The sequence below is a fragment of the Pygoscelis adeliae genome, unplaced genomic scaffold, assembly GCF_000699105.1.
Source record: "Pygoscelis adeliae isolate BGI_AS28 unplaced genomic scaffold, ASM69910v1 Scaffold156, whole genome shotgun sequence".
NCBI classification, from domain to species: domain Eukaryota; kingdom Metazoa; phylum Chordata; class Aves; order Sphenisciformes; family Spheniscidae; genus Pygoscelis; species Pygoscelis adeliae.
The window spans coordinates 333,862-350,248 of record NW_008825016.1 but is presented as its reverse complement, the minus strand read 5'-3'; the positions used below and the strand labels follow the sequence as shown (position 1 = coordinate 350,248).

General features: G+C 37.8%; 1 protein-coding gene across 1 annotated transcript; it reads left to right on the top strand.

The window, feature by feature from the left end:
• Positions 1 to 205: 205 nt before the first annotated feature.
• Positions 206 to 16,104, top strand: RNF149 (ring finger protein 149). Its single transcript, XM_009326236.1, has 8 exons — positions 206 to 441; positions 3,357 to 3,425; positions 6,324 to 6,406; positions 6,884 to 6,980; positions 7,506 to 7,535; positions 9,668 to 9,863; positions 10,223 to 12,301; positions 15,487 to 16,104. The coding sequence occupies exons 1-7, from the start codon at positions 214 to 216 to the stop codon at positions 10,279 to 10,281; spliced, it is 762 nt and encodes a 253-aa protein (XP_009324511.1). The 5' UTR covers positions 206 to 213; the 3' UTR covers positions 10,282 to 12,301; positions 15,487 to 16,104.
• The last annotated feature ends 283 nt before the right edge of the window (positions 16,105 to 16,387 follow it).

Below are 16,387 nucleotides of genomic sequence, written 5' to 3'. Positions count from 1 at the left end.
TAAAGTAAATAAAGGGTTCTTTACTAGTAAACTTCACATCAAGTCTGCTATGCCTGAAAAAAACTCAGAGGTTTTCCTATAACTTTGCTCACTGATCTTAACTGAAGAGGCCCGAATTACCATCAAACCAGAATGCCTAAATTTTTACTGTGATGACTGACTTTTTTTTTCCTTTTTCCCCCTCCAACAGGAACAGGAAATACAGTGGTGATAATGGTTGGCTATCCAAAAGGAATAGAGATATTGGAGCCAGTACGTAGAGGGATTCCAGTAAAAATGACTATTGTTGTTGGCACGCGACATGTGCAGGAATATATCAGTGGTCAGTCGGTTGTGTTTGTAGCCATTGCCTTCATCACCATGATGATTATATCGCTCGCTTGGCTCATATTTTACTACATACAACGCTTCCTGTATACAGGATCACAGTTTGGAAACCAGGTAATTGGAGATGATAATGCTTTAAAGTATTTACCATCTTCTCATGTCAAATCAGTTGCCTAACTTTGCTTGTTTATTGAAGCATTCTTGAAGATCTGTGCCTTCTTGCTACTTTACTATCTATGAACACTACTCAGTAATAGTTAATGAGGCTAATAAGCAGTGTGCTAATTGGCATCACAAGTTTGGCTAGTTGTAATTATTAGGTACCCATATGAAGTCGTAGGAAATACATTTAGCCACTTGTCAACAACTGAGTAAAGGCAGCTTCTTGTGTGATTTGTCACCTAACTTCCTTTTGACATTAAAAATTTTCATTCTTCAGTAATTTTTGTTCTGAAAGTACTAATTTCCCTAACCAGATTTTTTTCTAATGGAGATGGACTATGGTAATTTTTTCTTCTTAAGACCCACAAGTAATTAGGGCTAAAAATTTTGGTTCTAAAGCTTTATGAAAACTCTTTTTGATACTTGTAATCCTACTACTCTGCTGTAGAGTACCGAATGGCAGCAGACTAGAGGGAGCATGTGTGGTGAGGTTCAGCTCTTTTGGACTATCTGAAGCGCTGAGAGTGGTGGGAGTACTGGGAAGATCAGGAAGGAATAACTTTGTTCCTTAATTTGCCCCTTCCAAATCCCTGTTCTTCTTTGATAGGTTAAAAAAAAAAGTCAGCTTTACTTTTTTCCCCCTGAGGGAAGTACTTCATCGTAGAATGATTTAGGTTGGAAGGGACCTCTGGAGTCTGTCTGGTTTAAAGCCCTGCACCCAAGAGAGCAACTTTCATGGGGTTGTTGAGGACCTAGGCTAGCTGAGTTTTTAAAAATCTTAGGATCGCACTTCCCTGTGCTTTTCAACTCTTGCAAATAGGTTAGGTTCCTTCCATGGTCCTCGGCAGCTCTACCACAGTTCCCTACTAACAGTGAAAAAGAAAGTTGCACTTGTTTTTCTTTGCAAGCAGTTCTGTTTTTTTATCCTCAGTTCAGAACAACAACAAAACTGTTTCAAATGACTGCTTATCATGTGGACTTCCCCTGCCTTCTGTTCGAACATGTAGATTCTAGCTTTGGGGGAGGAGGGTAAGGAATTTTTGTTTGCCTTCAGGAGTCTGAGCTCTGATTAGGACTTACAGGCCTTTTCTAGGAAAACACTTCACTTCTCTTTTTGGTAACTGAGGGTAACACATGGGACTTCTGTATTGGTTAAACTTGTGGTCTGCTTGAAGTGTTCCTTCCCTAGAGTCTTTTTTACTAAACTTTAAGTCTGAGAACTTACATTCTGAGAATACTTTCAAGAAAACAAAATTTTTGAGAAGTATTTGTAGAAGAAGGGGTCTGTTTTTGTGTTATAACAGTTGTTTGATGAAGAAAGCTGCTTCTTCCTGTTACGTTGGCTTTAGGGTAGTTCACGCTAAGGGAAGTTCAAATGCTTTATTAGTAGTTTTAAGTGTGTTTTTTAGGTTTAATGTGATGTTTCCCAGAAATATGTACCACAAACTCTTAATAGATTTTTGCCATTGGGCTTGTTATCTAAATGCTTCTTAAATGAAATTGTGTAGCATTAGAAGGTTATGCCACTTTCCTCAATTTTCCTTCTCTTAAAATGGCCATTGAAAACAAATGTATAAAACTGTGCAAAGTTTGAAAATGTTGTGAATATCTTGGTCAAGATATAGTGTTAGAAGTCTTAAAAGAATTTTGGAAACAAAAAGCCACTTTTCTAACCCAAATGTTACTTTGCTTGGCTTATTGACTCCAGTATAATTAAAACTTGGGAGTTAAGTATGCCATGCTTTAAAGCAAGTTACTGTATAGCTGCTAAGTGAAGGTGAAGACAGGTATCTTAAGATTTATTCTAACATCAGTTTAGCAGTAAATCTTTGGAAGACCTCCTTGCTACTGAAGATGAAATAGGACTGTGCGGAAACCCTGAGCTGATCCAGAAGGTGGAATAGATGACTGCTGCTGCTTGTCAGTCCATTTCTGAGAGAACTTTCAGACTAATTCTTTTTAACACCATAAAAAATAAAAATCCCAATTTTCAGTACTATAACTTTGTAAAATTATATAGGTCATTGTAATTATCATTACAGAGAAAAGCTGCTATTACCTTTTTATTCCTTTATGGTATTTCATCAGTGAGGGTTGCTGCTAGACAGATCAACATCTGTTAATTGGGAGTGTTTAGTTTCTCAATTTCTAGCAGTAGCTAGCACTTTGTCTTGGAATACAGTACTGCTTTCTTTTCTCGCTTCCCCTCTAAGCACAATTAGGACTGTTACTGTATAGAAGTCCAGTATGGTGTCTCATGTCAGTTAAGCCTTTCCTGTCATCTCCTTTGCATAATGTGTCCTTTCAGTGCAAAGCTTTGTATAATGTGTGAGACAGTGTTTAACTGAGGGGAAGCATTAATAGCTACAAGCAGCCTTTTGACCTGGTGGCCAGCTGTAGGCTGCCCGGCAGGATTCCACCTTCTCTCAAGCTTGTGCAAAACCTACGGTGTGCTTGCTCGTGGGCTTGCCTAACTAGAAGGTCTGGTTATAAGGCTGTTGTTTCAGCTCTGATGCCTCTAAAGCCTAAATTGGTGTCAATATCCCTGTGCGGGAAGGCCCTTAATGCAGGCAGTCATGATGCAAGGTTATGTGTGTCAACTTGGTCCACGTAGTTCTGCGCTGGTTGAGTTCATTGTAAGAGCACTATGCTTATAGATAATGTTTGCTGCTGTGCCCTGAGAATGCAAAGCTTGCAGGTTCTTCAACATCTGCTGGCTGGAAGCATTTTGTAAACAAATTAGCTAGCCAGAGATGCATTTTTAAATGCATTCAGAAGACCTAGTAATCCACATGGAAAGTATTTAAAAGCTTTGAAATGTAACTCTTAAAATTAACTTGTACTAATATTTAAAATCTTTACTCAAGGGACATAGGAAAGAAACCAAGAAAGCAATCAGCCAGCTTCAGCTCCATACTGTGAAACGTGGAGAAAAGGTAATTCAGTGGCTCTGGTTATTGCTGTATGATTTAAAGACTGTTGTAATGCCTTACAGAATTTAAACTAAAATCCTCACAATATAATTGCAGTGTGACTCTTACAATTTTAGGCTCATTTTGGCACCTTTGCTTAGAAGGCCACGCTTAAAATTGAAGAGTCAAATTTGAACTACTTATGAAATGTAAGGCTGTTTTGTTGCAAATAATATCTGGTTATACAGAATGTTGCAGGATGCTACAGGGCTGATACTGTAAAAATGAGAAAACACTAATATCTTATCAACACTTGAAAACATCAACAAGTGGATTGCACAATACTTCCTAGGACCTATTGATTGCACAGTTCTTACAGCTTATGTAATGTTTTTGCTTTCTTAAAAGAACATCCATCTTTTTATTGATCAGAAGGCCTTAGAAATCTAAAAAGCTTTGGAAAACGAACCACTTGTTTCATCTCTTGACATACAATACATCAAGGAGCTGTATAGACTTACTTGAAGCATGAAGTTTTTAGAACTACATTTCTATGTATTAAAATAAAGCTATTCTAAAAATTAAAACAGCTTTCAAAAAGTTAGCTTTGACAGCATACGGCCTAAACTCATAGCTGTATTAGAATAACTGAAGTAGAAAAAGGTTTTGAAAGAAAATATTATTTTAGTCGGAGTTTCAGGCAGCTCTGATTCTAGATGCTAAATAATGAGTTTATGACTAGACTTCTACTACATAGGCATTTTTTCCCACCCTTATTTGATTAGTTTTTACTTAAGGACTGGTTTGCTCAGAGATGAAAAACAAGGATTAGTTTTTTAATCCATGAATAAAATGAAGGTGAGAAAGGACGTTTAAATGCAAGAACTTCAAAAGCTGTGGTTCGACAGAAGCTGTTCGGCTCAGGTCACATGCTACAGAGAATATGTTCTTCGTCTAGTAAATCAGTTTTGAAATGAAAAAAAAAACAACTGTCTTTGAACTTGCCTCTTTTCCTGTTATGCATTCAGCATGTTTAAGTAGCATTTTACAAGTATTTGTTACTTTTATATTCTAAATTCCACCACGAAAAAGTAATCTATTTCAAGCTGTGAACAGAGGTATGTTCATACTTCTGTTCATACAATGGTGAGATCAGAGATCAAGGCGGAGTTGAACCAAAACTTGTGTAAAGCAGTATCAAAGCATGACATCAGCACAGGAAGAAATGGATGTAAAAGGGTCATGATGAAACCTATGGTGAGAACCACAAGGAAGCTGTTAACTGCTTTTAAGTTGATGTTCAGTAAACCTCTAAAAAGGATTTGTATTTTGAGATTTTTGCAGTGTAGCAGGTAGTTCCTTCTCATCAATATACCCTTGACTAAAAGAAATAAATAAAATGAGGGAATTTAACTAAGTTATTATGTAGTATGCTGGTTGTAACTATGAATGCCATGTTAGTTAAGCAAAGTAGAATGAGATTAGATTAAAATCTCTCTATTAAAATACAAGTTTTCTGCTTGGTAAATCGTGCCTTCTAATTTTACTTGAATCAGCCTACTATCAGCAAATTTATGTAACTTAATGATGCAGAGGTACTTTCATGAACTAATGTAAATTTATCTGGAAACACAGTCCCATCTACTCTGTAAATGTGCATTTTTTCTTTAAATATTTCCTTTCAGCCATTATGATTAAAAGAGTATATTTCTTTTATTGTGACACAGTACAGTCTTTCATTATCACTTCACGTGGGGTTGAGGTATTTAACTAAAAATAGGTCAATATTTTAAAAGTGTATTTGCTATCACGTAGATCTTTCCTGAGAAGCTTATGGGATTATTGTAAAATGGACACTCATTTGAGTATGTGCTACATATGGTATGCTTGGACTTTGCCTCTTGTACAGAATAAATATTTGTTATAGAATAAATACTTGTCTTAACTTCGCTTATGTAAAAAAATTACATGTCTTAATTTGATTTACTTGGGAATTTAAGGCATTAATTATGTAAATCGATAGCATGCAAAGGAGGGAAGAACTTGCCTTGAACTTAAAAGTTTGCTTGCAGTACTAGTTCATTTGAGTGTGGTAATGAAATTGAAGTGCTTCAGAAAGCAGTAAACCCAAAATACTTATTTTGTGGGGGATGAAAGGGAAGAAGTTGGCCCACTGTTTGTTCTTCTAATACTTAGTTTTATGCAACCCAATTAACATTGAATTATTTCTCTTGTATCTGGAGATACCCATCATATTTGCACTGCAACTATAAGCATGGCTTCAAGAAGGCAGTGAGACCTGTTAAGATAGATATTTAACCCATAGAAAGAAACAAATTGAAGAGGGGAAATACTGTATTTTGACTCTCTCTCTGGTGTGAGCTTGGAGAGAAGTTTCATAAACCATCCCAAATTGCATACTTCAGTTCTCTTCTAGCTACCAAGGAATATCTGCTAGGATGTGGTAGAAAAAAGAAATAAGTGGAGGAGGGGTTTGCAGTATTCAACCCCAAGAATCTTGTCCTGCTTAAGCACTTGCAAGTCTTTGGGACCATCAGTTAAGAATTAGATGGTGCACTTTCATCTAAGCTGACCTCCTTAAAAATGTCTTTGTTTTACAGTTACTTTAAACTGAAATTTTACTGTGCTCCCATGAACAAAGCCAATGTTTGAGACTTAACAAATTACTTCAGGTACCATGTATAGCTATTTAAATTGGAAAATCTGAGTTTGGTATTAATTTAATATTTGGTATCACTTGATCAAATCACCTCTTGATGGAATCTTGAATTAAATGAGGGGGATGTTTTTATTTGCTAAACCATTTTATACACTTTACATTCTGTGAAGCTAGCTATTACACAAAGTTTGTTCTGTAATGAAATACGGATGTAATGCATTTAAATGTGTTGTCATCTTTAGGGTTTAGATGTTGATGTGGAAAACTGTGCTGTGTGCATTGAGAACTATAAGCTGAAAGACACTGTCCGAATTCTGCCATGCAAGTAAGTTGCCATAATTATTCTTTCCTCTTTAGCATGTTTTCCCTAAGAAAGATGTAATGAGCTTTCTGGAAAGTCTTCTGAAACTCTGGTGGCAGAGCTGAAGCTGTGCCATTTGTATGGCCTGTTAGATGTTGAAGAGCACTGGGAGACCATGTAGCACTTCATATCTATGCAGGAAAAAGGAGCAATTGGGAGAAGCGTAGGAGTGAAGTAGAATTTTCTTAGTATTAAGTTAGAACTGTACACTGTTGAACTGGTAGCTCTGTGGTGTCCTTGTGGTTAGTAACGTCTATTTCAGAAAGCTAGCATGAAAGGAGATGCCTTCAGAACTATGTCTGTCCTAGTAAATTAAGCAGTGCCTAATTGTCAGGGTCATAAAGGATTGGCTTTATTTTTTAATCTAGTAACTTGCACATTGTTTGAACGACTAGTATGTGGCTTTCATGATGAGTTCTAAAGGGCATTTCTTTTCTTTAGGCACATCTTCCATAGAACGTGCATTGACCCTTGGCTTTTGGACCACCGAACTTGTCCAATGTGTAAATTAGATGTTATCAAAGCTTTGGGATACTGGGTATGTTGCACACTTACTTTATTCTTCAAGGTAAAAGTACAGTGCAGGAGGCAAGACTTCATGTAGCTGTTCAGAATGAGAACAGTTGTTACTTGACAAGACTGAAGAAGCTGGGCAAAGATGCAAGAGTAATTGAGTTAGAGCCAGAAAAATAAGGGAATTTTACGGGTAAGAGCTTAAACAGTGTATCAAGCAGCTTATGAATCCTCTGCGTGCTCTTCTGTGATAACCAATTTTTTCTATCTCCAGCTGATGATAGTAAGGAAGCTGAAGCAGAGGTGAGGCAATTTGCCCAAGCTGCAAAAATGTGACTTAATTCAGTAGATCTAGAGCATATACTTGATCTTGTTGAGAACTGCGATTCAAAGGAAGAAATGACAGTTTTTCTGTCTTGAGTGTTTGTGTACTTCCACATATGCCCAGTGTTTTATCCCTGTAAATGAGCCAGTACTTAGAACCTTCCTAAAGACATTCACCAGAAATTGGTTAAGTAGAGAAAATGATGCTCTCATTTCTTTCTGACAGCACCAGAAAAGAGAGATGAAGACACATGCGGTAGGTTACTTGGTCACTGTTGATAAATAGTCTTGAGTTCCACTAAAATGCCATAGGCACAAATGTACTTCTCGTCTACTGATCTACAGAGATCTTCAGAAAATAGGGGTGTTCTTTGGTTTCAGGGACCTTCCTTTCATAGATTAGGTCTGCATTTTGACTAGCTTTCCTATTATTTCGTTGCAGAGAATTAGCACATCTGTGGAAGACTTCTATGAATTACTTTTTTGTTTTGTCAAAGGTGACAATACTCTTGCTATGTAATATATATAAAAGATTGTGGCACTTCTGTGTATTAAGTCAGACTTTACCCAGGAGTTGCAATCTTTTTGTCATGTGAAATAGCTATTATTACTGTAATATTGTTATGTTAGCAGCTTACTTTTTTTCTCACTTTCAGTTCTTGGAGTTGATGTAACTTGTGTTATATGCAGAAGGATATATCATTTTATATACTGTCTGAAAACTGACATACTAGAACCTTCAGAATGCTTTTATTCCCTGAATTCATGCTGTTGCAGAGGATACTGATACCAAGCCTAACGAGGAGGAGTAATACCTCCTCTGCTTGTTAGGCAAAATGAATGTTGGAAAGCAGGTTGAATGGGATTATATTAAATACAGAAGCCCAGGTCTTTTTTCTAATGGAATGGGGGAAGTGCTTGCTTATGCATCAATCATTCAAGTCCCAGTGAAACCACTAATGTGGGAAATCATTCAGTATTTTTTTTCTAGCTTAGTTTTCAGCCTGATCCAGATTGTCCAATCTAGTTTGTAGAGTGATTGTGTGAATTTTTTACCGATGTGAGGGGAAAAAGTGCAAAGAGCAAGGCAGCCTCTTTCAGCAGTGTGCTTGCTGAGTGACGTAACTGCAGGCAAGAATGTGCAGCCTTATTATAGAAATCGACTAAATCTTCTGCAAAGAGGCTGAAGGCTCAATTCAGTTTTATAGAAGACAAATACTTTAGATGCTTTAAAATTTTTAAAGGCTCAAAGTAGAAAGAAGGCACTAAGTCCTATTACCTAGCTTTTGTTTTGTAAAGAGCAGACTTCAGCAGTCTAGTTCTGCATTATGCTATTTCTTACAAAAAAGAACTGCAGTTCAACATGTCTGACTGATTGAGAGCATTGTTGAATCTTGTAGTTTTAGTGCTTATTTAACTGCCTAAGTTCTGGAAACCAAAATCATTAATGTCCCCCACCCACATACCTAGAGATTAGTATCACGTGTCTTAACTTGTGTTCAATGGTAGCAGTTCTATACCATACTAAAATTCAATACATTTTAAAATATGCTGCTTTGGTGCTAAAGAAAGGATCAGCCTAGAATTTCTTAAATCTTAAGATGGGCCTTTCCTGATTGTTTGAGGAGTGGGAAAAATACTCATTATGAAGCCCACAGAATAGCTACTTGTACTGCAGTATACTTATGTATAAATAATGTCAGTATATCAATGGCAATAGCGTAATGAAGGTAGTCTGTTTAATTTTAGGAACAGAATTGTGCATGTAGGACTTCTAATTATCTTTCAGAATGGATCAGAAATAGCTCATGCTATGCAATAGGTGAAATAAATTCCTTTGCCTGTACTGCAGATGTTTTGTTCCTGCAAAGTTGCAAGCCAGCATATATGCATTTTTGGAACAGACTTAGTCTGGGAAGCTTGTTCCAATGTCAAATGTTTGCTCACCCCACTAAAAAAAAAGTCTAGCGTGCCCAACTCTGTCATGAAAAACAGCGGCTTCCACAAACTCATAAAGATCAATAGGCTTGCTCAACGAAGACTGTGTGTGTGCTGAGCCTGCTCCTAACCAGACTGCAGCAGTACTGTTGCTACAGTATTGAAATATTCCATCCAGAAGGCTGGCTGCGTTGACTCCTGCTGTTGCTGCTCTTGGCTTTGGAGTGGCTTTGAAAAAGTGGCTTTTCTTTTGCTTGGCTTTATTTCTTTGCAGTCAGACAATAACATTGAAAGTAGATGCTGCTCAGCACTATACCCATGAGCGCATAGGTAATAGGCCAAAAAAATGTTGTTCTTTCCGATAAGGTGAGGTTACAAAGTGGTAACACGGAGGAATGTTGATGCCTAATGGTAGACAAAAGTGTCAGTTAAATACATTTAATTTTGAAGGGGGACCCTGAAGATGTACTTGAAGTTCCGATACCTGAATCAATAAGTGGCAGTGTTTCAGTCGGAAGTCTGAGTATTGTTTTACAAGATGATGACAGAAATGAAGTGAGCGAATTGTCAGCTTCCTCCACTAATGAATCTGTATTGCAATGTACCAGTTTAAAAGAGGACGCAGGTGAAACCACAGCATTGCTTGGTAAGTAATAATTTAGTTTATCACTTGACAATCCTTAACGGCATTCATTGCATTAGAAGAAGCCATTTTCTAAGTGATGTTAGTAGTGTTAGTATTGCACTGCGGACCAGACTGCGCGCTGTCACTTACTACTGATGTTCAGAAAATACAAGCAGGTAGATTTTGAGAGAATTCTATCGAGCTGGAGAAAATTGGTCGGGGGGGGGGGGATGTAAACAGTGTCTTAGGAGGGTTACTTACACAGAGAATCTTGAGAACCTTAGGTATATATGAAATTTGTTGACAGAGTTTGGATTAATGTAACAGATAAAATGTATTAAAATGGTAAATCAACAAAAAATTTTTCTCCTGGCTTCTAGATGTGGATGTCCGTAATAACCGGCATGGAGAACATCTATCTAATGGAAATTCCCACTGAACTGCTTCATGGAAGATATCTTGAATAGACTGTTGAAGAACTACTATTTTTTATTTAATTAGTATGGACTTTTGTCTAGTTAACGGAAAAAATAACAATGTAAATTATTTTACCTTTCAAACTTTTCTAGCTGGTGTTCCAAAAGGGCTAATAACTAAGAATTTTGTACACAGGAGGATTTTATAAAATCTCCTCTGGATGTCTCATCCTAAAAAAAGATGCAATAACCCTTTTTCTGTAAGCATTGTTACAATGTCATTGTGTTGCAGAGGGCTGTAACAAAGATGAAGACTAGGCAGTGAAAACAATGTAGAATGTCTAATGGATAAATATTTTGAATGCACTATTTACATTCAGTATGTACACATGGAGAACACTTACAAGACTACAACTATTAAAATGTTCTGAAAGTTCTGAGCTGTTGTAATTGGAGATGGATATTCTTAGAAAAGAGATAATCTAACCTTGAAGGAATCAGATAATTTCATAGATGTGTTGCACATCCTTTTTTGTGATGGAAAAAATCACTAGTTGCAACTTTCCTTACGTGTAACAAATACTAATTTGATCTTGTAATGTGTTCTACTTGGAGTGGATGCTGAGAGACAAGGAGACTTTCTCCATCTTGCTAGCATTTATACTGAATTTGGCAGTAATAGGTTGTGCTAGGTGGTCTTCACGTGCTGAGCATGTAGACTTATTTAGGTATATGCACACTGGTTACCTCTTTCAATCTTAAACTCAGTAGAACAGAGGTAAAGGGCTAATTATGGCTAAAATATATTTATTAGTCTATTTATAAGAATTTACTTAATTCCTTCTTACTCCTGCTCCTATCCTGTCCCCCTTCGTTATGTACAAATTGAAACTGTTTCCTAGGATCTACGAAGTTTGGTTTTGTTTTTTCTTTTCCTTTGCATAGAGATGCTGGAATTCTCTTGGATATTTCACGTTAGGAGTTTTGACTGGGTTTGTCATTAGCTTTTATTCCTTTCTTTTAGATTAGCAGTATTGTGCCTTATAGTAAAACACTTAAGAAACCTGAAGCATCTGAGAGTAAATATAAACCCTGGCGTCTCCCATTATGACCTCTTATTCAAATATTTATATACTGTAAGTGGTATAAGGAATTGCTAAACTGTTTTGTAAAGAAATATGTATATTTAAAACACTACTTATTAAGAGTGTTAAGTGAATTGCTTAGGATTTTAGCATTGTCATGTTATAAATAATATGCTACATTCCTCAATTTTCTTTTGTAAAGCTGTTACTACAGGTTGCTTAAAACAGTGTCTTTTGCGAGACATTTGTTTTAGAGTGCATTTTGTTTTTAAAATGTATATTTGGAATGTTTTTAAGAAAATATGCAATTCTTTTTCTAACTTATTGAGCTTCAATAGAAGCAATAACTTTTTTTTAATTTTAGAATGAATGTTCCAGAAATGACAGAGGTTTCAGCTGGGGAAATATAATCTGAACTTCTACTTTGCAGAGCAGATGTTTCACCCTAAATTTCCTTCAAAATATTCCTGTTAATGCCTCCTTTTAAAAAAAACAAACAAAACTGCCTCTTCCCTGTAGGAGTGTAACTTTTAGATTTACTGGAAAATTGTCAGGTTGGAGTTCTGATGTCACCAGCAGGTGGAAGTTTTTGTGATGCCTTTATCTTACAAGAAGCACACGAGAATGGAGTATGACTGACCGACCATCTCCAAAACTGAACAAATAAAAAAACAACCCACAACTAAACCAAACAATGAATAGGGACATTTATGTCTCCAAAAGAAGCTTATCAACATTTCCAGAACTGCCTTTTTAACTGTCTCTTCAATATTAAAATCTAAGTCTTCTCCCTCTTCCTTAACACAAAACTGAACATTGATGTAGTAAATGTTGAGAGGGTTTAAACTCTAGCTCAAGGAGGAACCAAATGGCGTTATCAAGAGAAGTCTTGTCAGTCTGTGGATTGTGTCTTGCTGATACCTGCAGCGCAATATTCATGCTGGAGGGGAGAAATGTGGTAAGTGCTTCAGCTTTTGTGTAATACCTATAAACCCAAAAGCTTTTCTTAAGAGTCAAAGCTGAGATCTGGCAGAAGGCTGGAAGAAAAGCTAAAGAACCTGCAAATTGAAAAGTGTGCTTGTAAAATCTGAAGTGTAAGTAATACTACTGGCTTAGAAAAATACCTGAGCATGAAGGTTCCTGGAGTATGTTTCTGATGCTGGCACTATACTGGTTTCGTTTCAACCTTTCACAAGCGTAGTTGCAGTTGTTTCAGTTGAATTGGTTTGCGCATAGTTCATCTTTGATATAGTTAGGTCTCCTAAGGCCAGCTGTGCTGCTGAGGAATGATGACAATAAAAGGCCGAATTGCAGTGCCTCCAGCAAACAGTTTGCTCTCCTTGGAAGCACGGTGACAAAAGTCTTCCGAAGCGAATCATTAGTCTGACCTCAGTCAAAAAGCTGACACGCATTAGCAAAAAGCGGTAGGTTAAAAAGTACGGGACAGGAAAGAGACTATCTGTGGAGCTTAAAACAGTAGCAGGAGAGGATTAGAAATGTGAAGCTTATCTCACCTACTGTTATAACTCAAATCGATTACTTTTAGAGTAAACGGGTGTAAGCAGCTCTAGGTAAAAACGGGTTCCCAGGCTTTGCTGATCTGGACCTACTATATTGGATCAAACCAATATTTCTAGTTTCTAGCACTTCAACTAGCCAAGCATTTATATGAAGGTCAGAACTAATGAGTCTTTCCCTGCTATGAATGTCTTTGCAGGATAGGTGCCTTGTGACTCCCTTCCCAACCATTTGGAGAGTCTTTAATCTGTCTCTTCTGCTTAGGCTGTGGGAGCTGATGCTGTATGTCTTGTGGGTTCCTTCTGCTCCCCCCTCCCGGCCCAATCTCTTTCTGTTCCTAGCTGTGCATTTTTCATAAAACATGCAGGAACTTGTCCGAATCCTCTGTCTCTTTGTCAGATTCTGCTGAAATCAGGCAGAAGGGTTTCCAACTAGGGGCGTTGATGTGGTATGATTATAGAAAGCTAAGGCACAGTGCCCACATGAAGTGGACAGCCTCGATGGTGATGTTGAATAAATCAGTTGGGGAAAACCCCTAGCCAGAACTAGGGGATGTTGTTGTTGTAGATTGAGTTTTGTTAGTATCATGTTCATTGGTATGGCTTCGTTAGTTCTGGTGTTACTGTTAGGGAAAAAATTTGTAAAGTTCAAGTGATTTTTAAACAGGAGCTATGAACATGTCAAAATGGACTGGTGTTTAAAGTGAGACTAGAGGCCCTCTTTGTTCAGAAATCTTAGTTTATTAATAATAGTCTACAAATGCCAAATTGGAGAATAAATTTGATAGTAAATAACTGTTTAAACTAGCTTCAGCTTTCAGACTTGATAGCAAGCAAAAAGGAACCGTAGACACTTCAGATCTAAATGCGTGTTAATAGTTTAATTACCTGCAGTACTGATTTAACTAGAGAATGGGGATTTTCTTCTACTAACTACCCTAGACTAATTCTTCTTTGGCTCTAAGCAATGCTTAGAGGAGATTTCTTTGCATGTACTAGGGAAGTTTGATGAGATAGCAGTAACTCCTTCTCCCCCCCGAGTATGTGAATGTAGTCCAGTAACCTGTTGCCAGTAATTAGTGCTAGATTCTAGAGGTATGCCAGAGGAGTTGTAGGATAATTTAACTACAGTGAGAGTGCTTTTAATCCATGCCGACTTAATAAATTGGGCACTGGTATATTCCTGCCAAAGCTGGGCTGTTAACGCTTTGGGAATTCCAGTCCTGTGCCAGGGTGTAACTGGCATGGAAGAAACACCATGGCAACAACTTTAGCAAATGTGCAAAGGGTCTTTTTTTTTTTAATCACTTACTGATTTGAGGAGTGGTCATCCTGGTTTTCTGCCTGGCCTGCTAAGCTTTCTCTAAGACTAGGCAGTAGTAGTTATGCAGAGGGGAGCCCAGCAAGTGTGTAGCAATGGTTACCCCACTTCTGTGCCCAGTGGTTCAGAGGATGTCCGAGGCAGAGGCAGTATCTACACTTGCAGGTTTTGATGAGCTCGATCAGAAGCGAAGGGTGTTGGGTTTACATTATGATGGCAAAAGATAGGACACAACAGGTTGGGCTGATCACTTAGCTGCCCCATAAAAGCAGACTTCTCCTGTCTAGACAAGTCTGGACACGCAACTACTGTTAGCAAATACCAACTGTACTTTGAAGTATACACCAGTAGGTTAAGAATGGCATTCTGAATTTGTGGAATATTTTTTCATTTGTTGCCACAATGTGTAATAAAGATATGTTTTTGTTACACATCAACACTCCAAGTGTTCAGTGAAACTGGGAACTCTTGCTTAACAGAGCCTTTAGCACCCTGAATCAAGCCAGTAATGATGATATTGTGGTGATGGTTAGGTGGGTGTTTGGGGGTTTTGTTGTTGGTTTTTGTTGGGGGTTTTTCTGAGTGAAGAGGTTGCATGTACAGTTTTCATTGGTTTGATTTTCAGTGCTTGGCATTGAATGCAGTGTTTCTGTGCTGGATGAAGATACTGAGATCAATAAGAACATACTGAAATCTAGTAGAGGAGTCAGCTGGCAGTATCTTGTTGGGTTAACCTGGAGGGAATGGAATTCTTGGTGTTGGCTGCTGGGTCAATGAATTTGTGTTGGCAGCTTGACAAGAGACCGTTCTCTTCTGTATGTCTCCCTTCAGCCACCAGGCTGGGTGAGGCTTCGCACAATGGCTTGGACCAATTTAATAGCTTGCTGTTACAAGGAGAGACCGGGTGGTCCTTTCTGGTTTCCTTTTCTGCTCTATTTGCTGTGCTCTGTCTCACATTCAGATTAAGAGTATGTGATAAACTAATTCAGCTTAAGTGGCAGAAAATTAAGTCTATTAAAGCTGTATTTTGACAAGCTAGGAAACTGAATATCCTTACTGTGCAATTGACTGAGTTTTAGAGCTGGGCTAAGGGGATGAGGAGTTGGGGTGGGGGAGGGAAGAGCAAGACTCCCCCCTTGGGTAAGGTGAAGAGGTGCAGTTTTATCATAGGGCCACGGTGAATTACAATTCCTGAAATGGAAGATGGCAGCAGCATATTTTTTTTTAACCAGAATGACTGTAAAAATTGCAGTGTCTTCTGTCCTCGAGACTGATCTTTACTAGATGTGTTCTTTTCTCTCACAGGTGATATGTGAAGATTTGGGAATTGGAATTGTAGATTAAACATGCACAAATCAAGCTGAAGGCTTTTGTTTTTGTTCAGTATGGATCCTGATCTCTCTCCTCAGATATCCTGCTGTATTGCAAAACTCGATTTGAGAAAGTTTTAAAAGTAGAATGTCTCTATAATTGCATGTGTTTGTGTGAAGAATGCATTGCCTGGAAAACGTCCACTATACTTCCATTGGACCTGAAGATACTTTTCACCATCTGAAACACGGTAATGATACTGCATTTTTAAACGAGCATATCCTACTCAATTCAGAAGAGCAAAATAATTTGAGTTTCCATTGTCTTGTTAGTCTGAAGCTTAAGTCCAAAACTTTGAAGCCATTACTTCTACTATAAACGTAACTGCAGAGAACCATTTGAACTTGCTAGTCTGTCAACAACTATTCACAATTGACTGTCTTTTATGGTCACCTTGTACTAACTTGGTTGCATTGTTTGGATTAAGCACTGGGCTAGGTCTTTTCCATTGTGTATGTACAACTGTAAGAATGTCAAGTTATGCATTGTTGTTGTAACTTAATGGCTAAAAGCTCAAATTCCATAATAAATTATACAGACCTTTTAAAAAGCAATGTCTGAGAAGCTTGAGGGTTTTGTTGTCTTTGCTATGTTTATGTAAGTGGATCTGAGACACTCAAGTAGCACAGCACAAAACAAGCTTAACTTCATGCTGGGTAGCTAAGGGGGAGATCCTTTCTGCATGTAGAGTTTTCCCCATGTAACCAATACCTGGGTGGGGTGGGGTGTGGGGTGTTTAACCTTGACCGGCTGCTCTCACTCTCCCTCCTCAATAGGGTAGGGGAAGAAAATAAGATGGAAAAACTCATGGGTCAAGATGAACAGTTACCATCAC

Excerpts from the sequence above, each read along its gene's own strand:
- RNF149 (XM_009326236.1), top strand. The coding sequence starts at position 214 with ATGGTTGGCTATCCAAAAGGAATAGAGATATTGGAGCCAGTACGTAGA. Across the intron at positions 6,407-6,883 it reads GTCCGAATTCTGCCATGCAA|GCACATCTTCCATAGAACGT; the intron begins GTAAGTTGCCAT and ends TCTTTTCTTTAG. Across the intron at positions 9,864-10,222 it reads TGAAACCACAGCATTGCTTG|ATGTGGATGTCCGTAATAAC; the intron begins GTAAGTAATAAT and ends CCTGGCTTCTAG.